Below are 16,354 nucleotides of genomic sequence, written 5' to 3'. Positions count from 1 at the left end.
ACCAACGCTGCTTAGGGGTCAGCTGGGGTGATGTGATGGCAGTTAGATGGTATACCTTCCCACAGGTGAAGTGTATCCCCAGGGCTTCCCAGAGGTGTAGGTGGTGATGGTGGATGATGTAAGACACAGTGAAGAACGAGGACAGAAGGTTGCAGTCTCTTTACCTTTACTGGAGGCTTCAGCATCCACAGTCCAGGGTACAGTCCCCTTATCCAGGTGGAAATCAGTAGCCTTCCTCTAGCGCCAGTGTGTTGTAGTACCTCCCTGCTGAGCTTCTCGGTAAGGTCCTCACAACTGTTATAGATGTCTTCCTCTCTGTCCCCCAGATGGTGTGGATAGGACAAACCCGTATGACTGGTGGCCTGAGGCTTTTTACAGGGACTCTAGAGACGCCCCAGCCCCCACAAGTTGCCACCGTGCCTCCTGGGTATATGGCCGGGCAGCCAGCCTGGAATTGACTGTCCTGCCGGTCTCTGAAGCAAGGCTTGGTGACGATTGCTCTCTTGGTGTTCCGGCCACCAACTTCTGCGCCTCAGAAGGAGGCAGCCTTTTACAGGGCAGAACTCCCTCTGGTTTTCTCTCCTTGTGCTATGACTTCGTTTCTCACCCGCTACAATACAATTCTCTTCGTGTCCTTCCTTAGGATGCTGCCGCACGTGAGGCAGGTGCAGTTCCATAGCCTTCTATCTAGGCCTCTGACAGGATCCCACCCCTGTCAGGGACCTCTCTGCCTGCAGCTCTGATGTTCCTCTTCTCCCCCTGTCTGCCTGACAGGTGTTGCCTGGGTGAAGTCCAATCAGCTCCTCACTCCTGGATGCTGCCTGGGTGAAGCCCAGTCAGCTTCTGACTAACTTTCTATCCAGCCCACCAGTTTTACCTAATTGTGAGGAGTGCCCTAGTAGATAGGAGCAAGGCTCCCCCTGGTGGACTGGAGTGTGAAGTGTGGTGTATGGTTTGTGATACCTGGTAGGAAGATCTCCTTTAGGCTACGTTCACATTTGCATTGTGCGATGTTGCGTCGGAGATGCAACGCACAACGCAAACAAAAACGCAACAAAACGCACGCTAAAACGCTGCGTTTTGCGACGCATGCGTCCTTTTTTGCCGAAATTTGGACGCAAAAAAAATGCAACATGCTGCGTTTTCTGCGCCCAACGCTTGCGGCAAAAAAACGCATGCGTTGCAAAACGCAGCACAACGCATGTCCATGCGCCCCCCATGTTAAATATAGGGGCGCATGACGCATGCGTCGCCGCAGCGGCGCCCGACGCTAATGTGAACTTAGCCTTATTGCCTTCAGACGTAACATCACTTCCCCTGGTGGAAGAACGACATTACTGCAATGACCAGAACTCTGGGGCGCTGCAGTTGTTTCCCAGCTAAAGGTGATGGATACTTGACCAGGATCGATGGTGGTCTCAGTGTTGAACTATATGTAAGAATCTTACAAGATGAGTTGCTTCATACACTTAAGTACTATGTGTATGAAAGGGACAACATAGTTTCCCAACAGGAGAACAACACGAATCCTATATCGAGATTGGGAAGAAATGGTTCAATTACAATGAAGTAGATGTGCTGAAATTGCCCCACAGTCCCCAGACCTCAGTCCAATTAAACACTTGTGGGTAGAATTGAAGAAAAATCTGTATACTTACACAACTGAGTTGACCAGTATGCACCAACTTTGGGAACATGTAGAAGAGACCGGAGCAATTGTATTCATAAAGTTACATAGGTTGAAAAAAGATCTAGGTCCATCAAGTCCAACCTTTCTCCACCAATTATATATTTTGCAATAATTTAACCATAAACCACAATAATATTTGTACTGAGAAGAAAGTTTGAGTAGAAAATGACCACTCATTTTTAGGGCTCGCTCACACTGTATAAATCAGATGAGTGCTATGCGATTTTTTTCTGTGATAGCACACTGACCAATGTTATCCAATGGGGCAGTGCTTATGACTGAATTTTTTCACTGACAGAATCTGTAAATGAAAAAGAAAAAACACAGAATGCTTCGCTTGAACTCTGGAATCGGATGGGTGTGATAAAAAAAACGGATGCCATGCAGAGCCACAGTATGGCATCCGATTTTTACTGATACATTGCAATTCTGTAACAAAGGAAACTGTAAATGGTGCTATAAATGATTAATAGCTACTGAGTAAAAAAATAGATTGCACGTGGACAGCTGCACATGGATGTCAAGTGAGGAAAATATTAGTACCATTTATCTGGATGAAAACAGGACTGATTTTTTATACTGTCATGTGACCCAAGCCTTTACACTTACTGATAGGTTCAAAGAACAAGCATAACTTACCGAGTGGATGTGTAGGAGTCCTTTATTCGAGTATATCCAGGCCTCCAGCAAACTGCAAGGAAAACGTATATTAGTAGTTCACATTTTGCTACAGTTGATTTAGCAATAGATACATGATAGTTATCTGTTAGAACTATTATCTATTTAAATCTACAGTCCAATATCTAAAGAGATATTCTCACAATGACAATCTCTTTCATTATGCTTTATTTAGGCATATGGACTTCATGTGGAGATGTCATGGATAGACATTCAAATGTATGCATAGAAGCGATTACAAAAACAGACTATCGTCCATTACAGCAGATGGATTACACTAATAAAATATCCTAGTTTAAGCATTTCTCTTTTCTATACAGACCAAGACAGCCGAAGGGCTGAAAACAGTGGCCCACAAGCCGCACCATACCCTTACTCATCCTCCATCGTCCACTTCCTGATGACACCACTATCTGTATCCTCAGGATGTAGACAGTGGTGAATGTGTTAGTGGAGAACAGAGTCGCCAGCCCCTTCTTCCTCCAATCACTATGTGTAGCTGAGACAGCAGACGCAATGATATCATTCCGCGTACATCGCACCTGCTGTGCGGAGACTCAGTGCACTGGAGATCAGAGCGGACCACCTGGGGAACATTAGTGAGGTATGTGTTGTTGTTTTTTTCCATATGTGTATGCAATGTTTGCATGTACATAGGAGGCTATGTGGGAGCTGATACTGCGTTTAGGGGGCTATGCAAAGGCTCATATTGTATATAGAGAGGCTATGTGGGTGCTCACACTTTATATAGGGGACAGTGTGGGGGCTCATACTGTACAGTCCAGCTCACCATTATTGGCACCCCTTCTTTTTTTCATAGACTGTACAATATCTTCAGAAATAAATGGAAATGCACCAAAGTTATATCCTCTGAATTTTTTAATTAGTGGTTCCAAGTAATTCATAAATAAAATATTGTTTTTCAACTTACATTTTGCAATTTCAAAGAAGAAACAGAATAAATAGCATGTGCAGCAATAAAGGCACCCCTAATTAGTATTTGGTTGTACACCCTTTATCCCTGATGACAGCCTCCAAACATTTCTTGTAGCTATCTATAAGCTTCTTGCACTTCTCAGCTGGTATTTTCCCCCACTCTAAGGGTACTGTCACACTCCGCAACTTTCCAACGATCACGACCAGCGATACGACCTGGCCGTGATCGTTGGTAAGTCGTTGTGTGGTCGCTGGGGAGCTGTCACACAGACAGCTCTCCAGTGACCAACGATGCCGAAGGCCCCGGGTAACCAGGGTAAACATCGGGTTACTAAGCGCAGGGCCGCGCTTAGTAACCCGATGTTTACCCTGGTTACCATCGTAAAAGTAAAAAAAAAAAAAAACAGTACATACTCACATTCCGGTGTCCGTCAGGTCCCTTGCCGTCTGCTTCCTGCTCTGACTGAGTGCCGCCGTAAAGTGAGAGCACAGCACAGCAGTGACGTCACCCCTGCGCTCTGCTCTCACTGTACGGCGGCACTCAGTCAGAGCAGGAAGCAGACGACAAGGGACCTGACGGACACCGGAATGTGAGTATGTACTGTTTGGTTTTTTTTACTTTTACGATGGTAACCAGGGTAAACATCGGGTTACTAAGCGCGGCCCTGCGCTTAGTAACTCAATGTTTACCCTGGTTACAAGCGAACGCATCGTTGGATCGGTGTCACACACACCGATCCAACGATGACAGCGGGAGATCCAGCGACCAAAGAAAGTTCCAAACGATCTGCTACGACGTACGATTCTCAGCGGGGTCCCTGATCGCTGCTGCGTGTCAGACACAGCGATATTGTATGGATATCGCTGGAACGTCACGGATCGTACCGTCGTAGCGACAAAAGTGCCACTGTGAGACAGTACCCTTAGGCTGCTGTCACACTAGCAGTGTTTGGTCAGTATTTTACATCAGTATCTGTAAGCCAAAACCAGGAGTGGAACAATCAGAGGAAAAGTATAATAGAAACATATGCACCACTTCTGCATTTATCACCCACTCCTGGTTTTGGCTTACAAATATTGATGTAAAATACTGACCAAATACTGATAGTATGACGGCAGCCTTACTCTGCAGTTTGTTTAAGCTCTTGAATATTTTCAGACTTCTTTTTGCAATGGAAGATTTCAGCTTACCCCACAGATTTGCAATGGCATAGAGGTGAGGACTCATTGCTGGCCATTTTAAAACAGTCCATTTTTTCTTTTCCAACCATTCTTGTGTACTATTGGATGTGTGCTTTGGATCATTGTCTTGCTAGATGACCCATGATCTTCGACTCAAACCAAGTTTTCTTACACTGGGTAGGACATTTTGCTCTAAAATCTAGAACAGAACATTTTCCCAGAGAGGTTGTGGTTTGTCAAAGTACTCTTTGGTTACGTATTTCCTTCAGCAATGGTTTTTTCCTTGGCCTTCACACATAAAGCTCTGCTTTGTTTAATGTGTGGCATATGATGCTTGTTGAAGCCATGACCCCAGACTGTTCCAGGTTGGCCTACAGGTCTTTGGATGTTTGATATGGTGTATTTTCCAAAATTTGCACCAACCTTCAATGACATCTCTTGTCAATTTTCCTCTTTCACCCACATCCAGGGAGGTTCTTTGCTATTTCATGCTTGACAATCTTCTTAATAGCATTGCACAGTGTTGATGCTGGAACACAAGGGTCTTTGGAGATGGCCTTATACCCTTTGGAAGTCTTGTGTTTGCTAATAATAGAGTTCTGATGTCCTCAGACAGCTCCTTTGTCTTCACCAGGACCTACCATGTGACTTTTTTAACCTCTTTCTGACATTGGACGTAATATTCCGTCCATGTGACCTGGGCCTATTTGTCCAAAGACAGAATATTACATCATTGCGATCACCCGCGCACATGAGGGGTGCAAGGGCGATCGCCTGCTGGTGTCAGCTGATTCTGATAGCTGACACCCAGCACTAGGTGCCAATATGATCACTGCACCCCTAGATGAATTCATTGAGAGGTGTAGTTCATAAAATGGTGTCACTTCTGGGAGGCTTCCCACTGTTTGGGCACATCAGAGGCTCTCCAAACGCAACATGGTGTCCAATCTCAATTCCAGTCAATTTTGCATTGAAAAAGTCAAACGGCGCTCCTTCCCTTCCGAGCTCTGCCATAAGCCCAAACAGTGGTTTACCCCCACATATGAAGTATCTGCATTCTCATGACAAATTGCACAACAACATTTGGGGTCCAATTTCTCCTATTACCCTTTATTTTCACGGCTCTACATTATAAACTTCTGTGAATCACTTGGGGGTTCAAAGTGCTCACCACACATATAGATAAGTTCTTTGGCGGTTTAGTTTCCAAAATGGTGTCACTTGTGGGGGGTTTCCACTGTTTGGCATATCAGCGGCTCTCCAAACACAGCATGGTGTCCAATCTCAATTCCAGCCAATTTTGCATTGAAAAAGTCAAACGGCGCTCCGTCCCATCCGAGCTCTGCCATGCGCCCAATCAGTGGTTTACTCCTACATATGGGGTATCAGCATACTCAGGACAAATTGTACAACCACCTTTAGGGATCAATTTCTCCTGTTACTCTTGGAAAAATTTTAAAATTTGGATCTGAAGTAAAAAAAAAATTGGTGAAAAAAGTTAAATGTTCATATTTTTTTAAACATTCAAAAAATTCCTGTGAAGCAACTGAAGGGTTAATAAACTTCTTGAATGTGGTTTTGAGCACCTTGAGTGGTGCAGTTTTTAGAATGGTGTCACACTTGGGTATCTCCTATCATATAGACCCATCAAAGTGACTTCAAATTTGATGTGATCCCTAAACAAAATGGTGCTGTAAAAATTAGATATCACTGGTCAACTGTTAACCCTTATAACTTCCTAACAAAAAAAATTGGTTCCAAAATTGTGCTGATGTAAATTAGACATGTGGGAAATGTTACTTATTATGTATTTTGTGTGACATATCTCTATGATTTAAAGGCATGAAAATTCAAATTTGGAAAATTGCGAAATTTTCCAACTTTTTTCCAAATTTCCATTTTTTTCACAAATAAACGCAAGTAATATCAAACAAAGTTTACCACTATCGTGAAGTGCAATATGTCACAAGAAAACAATCTCATAATCACCAAGAGGCATGGAAGCATTCCAGAGTTATTACCTCACAAAGACACAGTTGTCAGAATTGTAAAAATTGGCCCAGTCAATAACGTGCAAACCACCCTCGGGGGTAAAGGAGTTAAAACACTGAAGTCATCATTCATTGGCTATTTCATGTCACATGGGCACTGACAATTAATCACCGGTTATTCTCATTTGTAATTTACCATCGGCGAGTCAAAATGTGCTTCCAAACTAATTTAATGTAAAGGGTGCCAATACCAGTCTCACAGCAAGCTTTAGGTTTTTCTATTTTTCCCTTCCATTGTTTTTAGTTTTAAATTATTGTTTATCACTTGCCCTTTTGTATTTAACATGATTGCTCTATACAAAAAAAACTATTTCACTTGATTCATTTTCTTCAGAATATATTCCACATTATGTACTTAAACTTCTTAGGTGCCAATAACGATGAGCAGGACTGTACATACGAGACTATGTGGGTGTTCACACTGTATATAGGGGCTATTTGGTGGGTCTTACTACGTATAGGAGGCTATGTGGGGTCTCATACTGTATATAGGGGGCTCTGTGGGGGCTGATGCTGCATATAGGGGTTATGTGAGGGCTCATACTATACATGGGGGCTATATGGGGTCTTGTATTGTATATAGAGAGGCTATGCGTGTCTCATACTGTATACAGGGTTTATGTGGGGGGCTACGTGGGCCCTCCTCAACGTTTGCAGTCTCTTTTCCCCCCGGGAAAATGTATTGCCCACCCGTGCAATAGATCATCAATCTGTATATCTCAGACAACACATTATGACTCTCACTACCTTACACAATATTAGAACTATACATGGGCACACAATTTCTAAGAATTTACACAGAAACACCGATTCTAACTCTCCAAACTGAATGTTATTTTCATACTTATGTGTATTTGTTTAGCTTTTATGTTTCCTTGTTCCTCTGTTATTCAATGTCTCTTTATATTAATCATGTTTCTTAGTATTATCCCTCAGTATAGTATGTATACAAACAAAACAATATGGCATGATCGATTCCTATGAACTGACACACCTGTGATTACACATGATTACCTATGATTACATACAACACAGCAACTAGTGACCAATACTCATTGCATCCAACTTTGCATCCACAGTTTACAATCCCTATAAAGTAATGTCTTTTTTTCTTAAATATGTTGTCCAGGATTACGATATGTGTACATTCTGCCTTTTACAGGTGAATTCCGCCTGGAACTTGCCTGAAGAAGTGCTAAAAAAAATGCTAAAAAGAATGAACATATTCATAGCAACGTAAAAACGACTTGCTCTACATATGTTTAGTCTTTTGTAACTTCTATTAAAAGCTTCAGGCTTCCAAGAGGTTAATATAAGTGAATAGTCCATTTTCAATATTAATATATACAGCTCTTTTTAAAAAAAAAAAATGCCCCTGGCAAATAAGCCACAAATAATGTCAGAAAAAAACTTAAAGCACCACTCCACCTTTTTTTTTTATTGCAGCGCTGGACTGGACTACTAATCTATGTACCCTGCCCCTAGTCTTATACCTACCAGTCGCTATCTTCATCTGTTATCGGTGCCACTACTAACAGCTTGTGACCAGCCGGGTGACTCCAGTGTTTGCTGAGCGATCCGGAAGTCACAACTCAATGTAAGTCTATGTTGACAGCTCTGTGACTGCTGTTTCTGACTCCCTAGTCCGTCATAAGTTGTGGTCATAGGGACTAGGGACAGGGAACTTAATTTAGTAGCACCACTACTTACAAAAATATATACCCTTAAACATTATAACTTTATTAAAACAATTAAAATCTAATTCCAAAGACAAACAAATTGCACACGTGAGCACCACTCCATCACTGGTAAAAAAAAGCTGAAGTGGTGCTTTAAAAAAAAAAAAAAAGAAGAAGCTTCAGTAAATGCAGCAGAGGAATTTTCTTGAAAAGCCTTTTTCAGGAAAAACTCAGCATATACGCTGGCATGTAAAAGACGCCGTGTGCACACACCCTTAGAAAGAAAGGCCAGAAACAGCACCAGTCTTGACTATGAGCCGTATGTGGTATTGTAGCCCGGCTCCATTCAAGTTCCCAACCCAAGTCTGTTTATAAGTTTAAATAAAAAATAAAGAAAATGTGTATGAGAAATCCTAAATGTATTGTACAAGCTACTTATAGGAAAAACACATATATGGATGTAGCCGACTGAGCTTGTCATTGACCTCAGCTTTATCACTGTGCATTTCACATGGGATTGCAGGAAAAACTTCTTACTTATCATAATTCTCAAAAATAGCTACCCCAAAAAGATTTAACTCAGAGGCTGGATGTACATGAATACAATGCTCTCCACCCAGCGCAATGTCGGGGTTACTGTTTTAATCGCCAAAATGAACTGTATTTGGATGGGAACCCTGACGCAGCAATTGAGCTTGAAAGAAGCAAAGAGAGTGACGGTGGAGACCATCTGGCCTCCATCTTGGCAGTATTTGTCGGGCTCTGTCGGGATGCCAGGCCGAATACAGCTTTTTGGTGCTTCAAACAGAAACCCTGACGTAGTTCTCGGCAAATAGCACAGTAGTCATATGAACCTATGGTAGCCTTACTTCTGTACACTATCATAATTGTAGGATTCCGACATTACATAATGTAATTCTCTAACCAGAAATAGAGGCTCAAAATACATGCACACGTGATAACAGATAATAGGATAACAGACACTTTACATGAATTGCAAACAAAAGCAGACTTAGTGACACATACCAAACCCATTCCCCCATAAGTAGTAATGCAAGGGGCAATACCTCTGAACTGACTGCGGCTGTAGTAAAGGGTGGTAAACCATATATCATAGTAATATATTAGAGTAGATAGATTGTTACCTGAAATCATGGTGCATTGGGTAATTTACAATGACCCTTTTTCCTGTTCAATATGTTTTAGAAGTTTCTTGTGAAGGAGGAGAGGCTTATCCAGTCTGAAAGTAACGTTGTGTAGCCCACTGTGTTATTCCATCAACAGCTTTACTGGGTAAAAAAATCTGTTTCCTTTCGTCTTGTTTATAGTCATAACAGGAGACAGAAAGAAACACGGCACTTGTCTAAAATCCCCCTTCTCCAGCACCCTAATGCACACTACAGGGCGCTCCACTTGTCTTGTATTAAAGTGGCCGTAGGGTACGCATCATTGCTAATTGTTTTTAATGCATCAATGCATCATAAATAATATAACATTTATATCAGCTCTGTCAGCATAGTTGTGAAGTTGTGGCCCTTGAAATCTGCTGGAAAGTTGACTGTAGAGATTAGATTTTAACATTAGATCCCAAATTATTGAACATTCCATGTGAAAAACAAGAATAGGTGGAGCCAGGTTTCCCTTCTCCCAGAGCAAAAATCTATTTTCTGTCCTAGCTATGCCCCTGTAATGTAAGAGTATGACCTAGGCAGTCATATGCTTCCCCCTTAATAAGAAATTGTTATAACTTGTGCATAGGAAAACGTGTTTTAATATGCATAGAGCCTTATAGGCACCAAGGTGCATGGTTAATGTCTTGTAATGGAATGTTTATAAATATTTGGTGATGTGGATGATTCAAATGTGTTTTGATGAAGATATAATGTCCTATCGTATTAGATATAGGATGAGGATTAAGTATAGGACATGGAATAAGGGACTAGCTTTAGCTATAAGATATTACTGGGGACAATACAGTTTTGAGCACAATAGATTCAGGAATTGATTACTAGAGCTTAGCAACAGTTGGGTGGTTTGGACCAGCTCAGCCAATGGGAGGGTGCTAGGCTATAAAGAGGGGAACACTTTCAGCTTTAGGTTAGATGAGGGGATTAGATAAAAGTATTGAGAGCAGAAATTCAAGGCCGGAGGGCTGGAGAGCATGAGAGAATACGGTCAGTGTGGACATCATGAGAATGGCCATGTCAAACTTCAGTGGCCCTTCCCAGGTCGTCCGGGGCCTATGGCCCAAACTAAGCCTGGAGGATTCTGCTTATTCTCTTCCCAGAAGGGGAAACCAGATGGAAAACCAATTATGGAACACGGGACGGGATTCGTGGGAACTAGGTGGGTGGAGTATCCCAGGGGCCAGAGATGACAGCAAGGAGAGGGATAGCCCAGGCTGAAAGTACCATTAGGATGACAACATATTGTGCTGTAATTACAATTGAACTTGGACTGCTCAGTAAAGTTAAACTGTTAGAAAAGATCAAAGTGTTTCCTGTTGACTGTGCGGCTGTTCCAGGAACCGGGATCTAGGAGGCAGCGGAGGCCTCTGGTCAAAATATGAGTGTTTTGCAATTCACACAAAGCACAAGGGAAATGGTATACTATTTACTTTTGGGGTGTGGGAACACAGCAGCCCCTCGCCCATGACTACTGACCTGTGCACCTTAGAGTAATGTGAATTTAATAATTTGGCCTGTCTAATCCTATATTCCCCAGGGATTAATAACCTCGTTGATGTCTAACACATGCTAGTATTGAGACTGGTAAGTGAAACCTCCATCTTCTGTAGATGATGGACTGCTTTCTGTTATTTTTGTTGCATGTCCCCTTTAAGGACTAAGGTTTGCTTCCCAGATTTTATGTGTACTATGTACTTCATTGTATATATGTTTTGTTGTACTGTATATTTATTCTTGTTGCAGGACCCACAGAAGAAATGATCGTGGCGCACTACAGCACAGATGTGTACACATGTTTCTGTGACTGGCTGAAGGAATTACAGGCTTTGGTGGGACAATCACAGAGGAAGTGTGTTATCCTAGTTAGGCCCAGATCTGGAGAGACTGAAAGGTTGTGGAGATGGAGTGTGATGACCACGTGGCCTGTGGGGTGAGGTTACCTGTTGGGCCAATCTCAGAGTGGGAGTTTGACAATTTTACCAACTGGGAGAGTCAGAGTGGACTGTCTGTGTGTGGCTGATAAAGACATGGCTAAGAAAGAAGATTTGTGAGCTATTCCCCTTAGACTTATCCTTTAAGACTTATCCTAGGAGCAGTGACGAAGATGCGCAGTGCCTAAAAAAACAGGACTAATGACATTCAAGTGGCACAGAGATTCTCGTATACTGAATTCTCTGAGACGCAGAGACATCCTAAGAATGGTAAGAGTCCTAAAATCCAAGGGCTGGTAATAAAGAGACAGTGAATGTCCTAATCGTGACTGAAAGAGACAGCACGTGAAGTAGCAGAAAAGTGAGAGTGTGAGATTGTGTGAGGTGACTGAAGTCACGACCGGTCACAGCTGCTGGGTATTGCAGACCGCTCCGGGTTCCCGCACAGTCACACAGAGAACAGCATTTAAGCCAGCGGCTGTGACGGACAGTGGAAAAGTTACCGCTTTTCAGGTGTTGGCTGATGACTACTACGGTCATCAGTGCCGCACGCTGTCACTGACAGCAGCGAAAGCAGGCAACACTGACAAGTGTATTCACCAGCCAACATCTGTACATAGTAAGAAATATGTCAGTGAGATATATGATTAGTACAGTGTGTGTGTAGCTCACAATACATGCATTTAGCTAATAAAAGAAAAAAATGGTGTGGGATCCCCCTTATTTTTAATACTTAGCTGAGGGAAAGCAGACAGCTGGGGGATGACGTTATTATTCTGGGAAGAGGCCAATATCGATGAAGCTTCCCAGGATATTAATTTCAGCTTACAGCTGTCTGCATAGCCATTACTGGTTATTAAAAGGGGAGACCCCCCCAAAAAAATGACATGGGGTCCCTCCTATTTTTAATAATCAGCAAAGGCTAAGCAGAAAGCAGAGGGGTTGATCTTAATATGCTGGAAAGGGGCCATGGATATTGGTTCCCTCCCAGACTAACAACACCAACCCTCAGCCACCCCAGAATTGATGCATCCATTAGATGCACCAGTTCTGACACTTAGCCTCGGCTCTTCCCACTTGCCCAGGTGCAGTGGCAATCGGGGTAATGGTTTTGGAGTTGATGCTAGCTAATGTCTGTTGACATCAAGCCAAGGAGTTAGTAATGGAGAGGCATCTATAAGACACCCCCAATTACTAACTCTATAGTCAAAAGTAATAAATACATACACACAGAAAAAAAGTCTTTAATTGTAAAAAAGCACTCCCCGACAATTACCCCCCATTTTTTTAATAAAAAAATTCAAAGGGGTCCACCATAAATCCATCCCACGACAATCCCCGACTCTGCTACATCAGGTTTTACTGTTTACTGTCCATGCTACTGTCTTTGTGTTCTGTTCAGATGTCACCGCTCATCATTGCATATGGATGTAGCAGAGTTGGGGATTGTCGTGGGATGTGGGATGGATTTACAGTGGAACCCTTTGGATTATTTTTGTTTTTGTTGCTGTCTGCTGCTTTACCTTGGCTGGTTACCAAAAATTGGGGATGATCTACGCTTTTTTAATTATTTATTTAAATAATTTATACAAAATAACATAGGGATCCCTCTATTTTTGATAACCAGCCAAGATAAAGCAGGCGGCTGAGGGCTGCAGACCAAAGCGGTCTGCTTTACCTGCCCTTGTTATCAAAAATAGAGGGGACCTCACATCATTTTTTTTTTTTTGTAATTTATTTATTTTTTTAACATACTGTGCCAGTCAATCACAGCCATGCCAATACTTGGCATTGCTGTGATAGTGTTGGAAGTGCCCACACTGGAAAAGCTTGTTGATTGGCTGTGCATAAGGACTTACGGGAGAAGTCAGTGTTCGGGGTCTGTGCACTAGGACACTAGGTGTGTGGTATGGACCCCTAAAATTTACAGTTTGGGGTTGCCCATCCCTAGTAGTGAGATTTATTTTGTGTCTTTAGCCAGCTAGAAGGAATTAAAATTAAACCTGCAATTATGGACATTATGGCAAATTATATTCTATGAGTTATAAGCTTTGTTTAAAAAATATATTTACATACATACAATCCCTCCCACATCAAAATACTGATAATATTGACTATAGATAAGGACATGCTCATATCACAGTAGGCTTTCCTTTTGAAACACCTATTTTATACTTTTTTTTCTCTCTCAAACCAATTTGTTCATACTTTTGTAGGTTTTCAAAGAGGTTTTCATCTTGGTTAAAAAAATGTCCATTTCTCTCAGCTTGACTAGTTTCTGTCAGGATGTTTTATTCCTTCGGACAATTAGACATTGTCTTATTTTTCTGTCCTGACTGGATCCCAGTAATTCTTTGTACAATACAAATCTATAGAATGTAACAGGATGATGAACGTGTGAGAGCTTTAATTTCTATTTTCACACTTTTATAGTTTTTTTTATCATGTTTCACACATAAAGACACAGCCCATTTACTAAAGCTGAGAGTACACCTAGACTTTTTATTGCTCACTACTAAACATCATTGTAATATTGCTCTCCATGTGAACACATTAAAGGGAAACTGCCACTAGGTTTCTGATACCTCATCTGACAGCAGCATAATGTAGGGGTTGAGACACTGATTCCAGCGACTTATCACTTGGTTTACTGGTTACAGCAGTTTTTATAAAATCACAGTTTTCTATGCTGCAGATCTTTCAGACCTCGGAAAGCTGAGCTTCTGTATAACTCAACCTACACCACTAATTGGCAACTTTCTGTGTATACTGTAGATTGAAAGAAAGTTGCTAATCAATGGTGGAGGTGGACAGAGTTGTTGACTAGGAGGCACTAGACACCTAGTCCTTTAGAGATAATCTTGTGCTGATAAAGCACTGATAACATTGAAACACACAGCACACAGCCTAGTAAGTAACACACTAAGGTGGAACAATATAAGGTCACCAACATAGTATTTAAACCCAGATAGGGTATATTCAGTACAGAAAAACTGGGACCAAGGGCAGGAACATATAGGACCACTGCCTAAATTAATCAACAACCAAAGGAAAAAGAAGCAGCATAAAGTCCAGATAAATATGTAAACAAACTTTATTAACAATTTATTACAGGTTTAAAATGAGCAGAGGGAAGTGGTCCCCGTGCTGTACTCAGCACGCACCTACAGAAACAGGGGGTATGTGCCTGTAGTATATATATGCCCACATTATAGCCAAGGCTAGTATAGCAGAAAATTAAGGTGACTGTGCATAGGATTCAAAGAAGCCTGCATTGGACACACAGGTCCATAAGATTAGCTGACAAGGGGTGAGAAAGGCGATAGCCGAAACGTGCGTCGGGGGATACAGGGGTGAAGTGCCAATCCACGCCGTGACTTGTTTCCACATTACCTGGTATGTATAGTATTATACACTTAGTATGAAATATGCTTGTCAGCTAATCTTATGGACCTGTGTGTCCAATGCAGGCTTCTTTGAATCCTATGCACAGTCACCTTAATTTTCTGCTATACTAGCCTTGGCTATAATGTGGGCATATATATACTACAGGCACATACCCCCTGTTTCTGTAGGTGCGTGCTGAGTACAGCACGGGGACCACTTCCCTCTGCTCATTTTAAACCTGTAATAAATTGTTAATAAAGTTTGTTTACATATTTATCTGGACTTTATGCTGCTTCTTTTTCCTTTGGTTGTTGTACAGCCTAGTAAGTGACACATCACTGGAATCAGAGTCTAAGCCCCTACATCATGCTGCTGTCAGATTACATAGCAAAAACCTGCTGTCATAGAGTATTCATTTTAATTACCTTGAAAAAGTTGTTTAAATTGCTCCGGTCTGGCAAGTAGATAATGATTTATTTTAGTTGCTAAATGCTAGGATCTCTGAGTCATTTTTTCCTTCTTTCATAGAGCAATATAAAAAAATCATTTGGAAATCTTAGGAAATCAATTGTTAAAGGATTATTCCTATTTGTTGAAGTAATCTACTATCCATAGGCTAGGTGTTAACTTTCTAATAGGTTGTGTCCCCATTGATCCTGAGAATTAAGGCTCCGAAAGCCCCATCTGAATGGAACATTGGCATGGAACATGCACCTCTCCCATTCTCTATGGAACTGCTGGAAAAAGCTGAGAGCTGCACACAGCTGTCCCACGCAGACCCATAGAGCATAAACAGAGCGATGGTGCACATGTCCGGCAACCACTCCACTCATATGGAACAGTTTAGAGCCCCATTCACATGATCGATGGGGGGTCCCAGTGGTCGGTGCTCTACGAATCAGCAACTTATCTATTCTATGTGCAAGTATATTCGAGATTATTAGCAAGAGACAAGACGTATTACAGCTGCGTCCTTGCATGTGACTGGTGACAGAGGACAAACACAAGAATTTCACATGACATCATTCATGAGGTCTCAACCAGCACTGACTCAAAGTTCATGTAGCTGGGTGTTGTATAGTGAATAACATGCCCCGTTCTTGGAACTATCACATTACCTGACAGAACAGGAAAATCAATGCGTGTTTACTGTAAATGCCATGTTTCTGACAGTAGGTCCAGGTCCCTCGGTGCCTGATGTTGTCACTACCAATAACTACATAATGCTCAGTGTATCCTACTAAACTGGTCTGTACTGGCCACCTGCACCGTCTCACCTATGTATTCACCTACTGTGGTAAAATCACAATATTTTAACTGTTACTATCTGTTAATAACTCAGTAAATTGTACATACCCTATTTATTCACTGTCACAGAAACCTACGTGCATTTTAGTCCCTAAATTCGTGTCTGTCACAAGCTATATAGGGTCGGTATAGGAGAAGTGAAGAGGTGACTAATGATGACTCTCTGTGCTATTTTAGTAGCAGCCTAAATGTGAAAACGAAGGTTTATTCCTAGCGCCGGCTGCACCCACAAATGCTCCGAAGTTTGTGCCTCAGGATAAAGTTCTCTCAACTTTGTGCATACAGATATTTTCCCATAATTGAAAATCATCCACTAATCAGGGAT

General features: G+C 41.9%; 1 protein-coding gene across 2 annotated transcripts in view; it reads right to left on the bottom strand.

Annotated features, from left to right (window-relative positions):
- The window catches only part of LOC143782706 (chloride channel protein D-like), a 337,940-nt gene extending 328,467 nt beyond the window's left edge, over positions 1–9,473 (bottom strand). For both annotated transcript variants that reach the window (XM_077270471.1, XM_077270472.1), the window contains exons 1-2: positions 9,362–9,473; positions 2,330–2,381 (exon numbers count right to left, since the gene is read on the bottom strand). In XM_077270471.1, the coding sequence (XP_077126586.1) occupies positions 2,330–2,381; positions 9,362–9,371 (62 nt within the window). In that variant the 5' untranslated portion in view covers positions 9,372–9,473. The remainder of the gene's footprint in view (positions 1–2,329; positions 2,382–9,361) is intronic.
- Positions 9,474–16,354: the final 6,881 nt, after the last annotated feature.

This window comes from Ranitomeya variabilis, chromosome 6, assembly GCF_051348905.1.
Source record: "Ranitomeya variabilis isolate aRanVar5 chromosome 6, aRanVar5.hap1, whole genome shotgun sequence".
NCBI classification, from domain to species: domain Eukaryota; kingdom Metazoa; phylum Chordata; class Amphibia; order Anura; family Dendrobatidae; genus Ranitomeya; species Ranitomeya variabilis.
The sequence above is the reverse complement of the archived record's forward strand: the minus strand, read 5'-3'. Positions and strand labels throughout refer to the sequence as shown.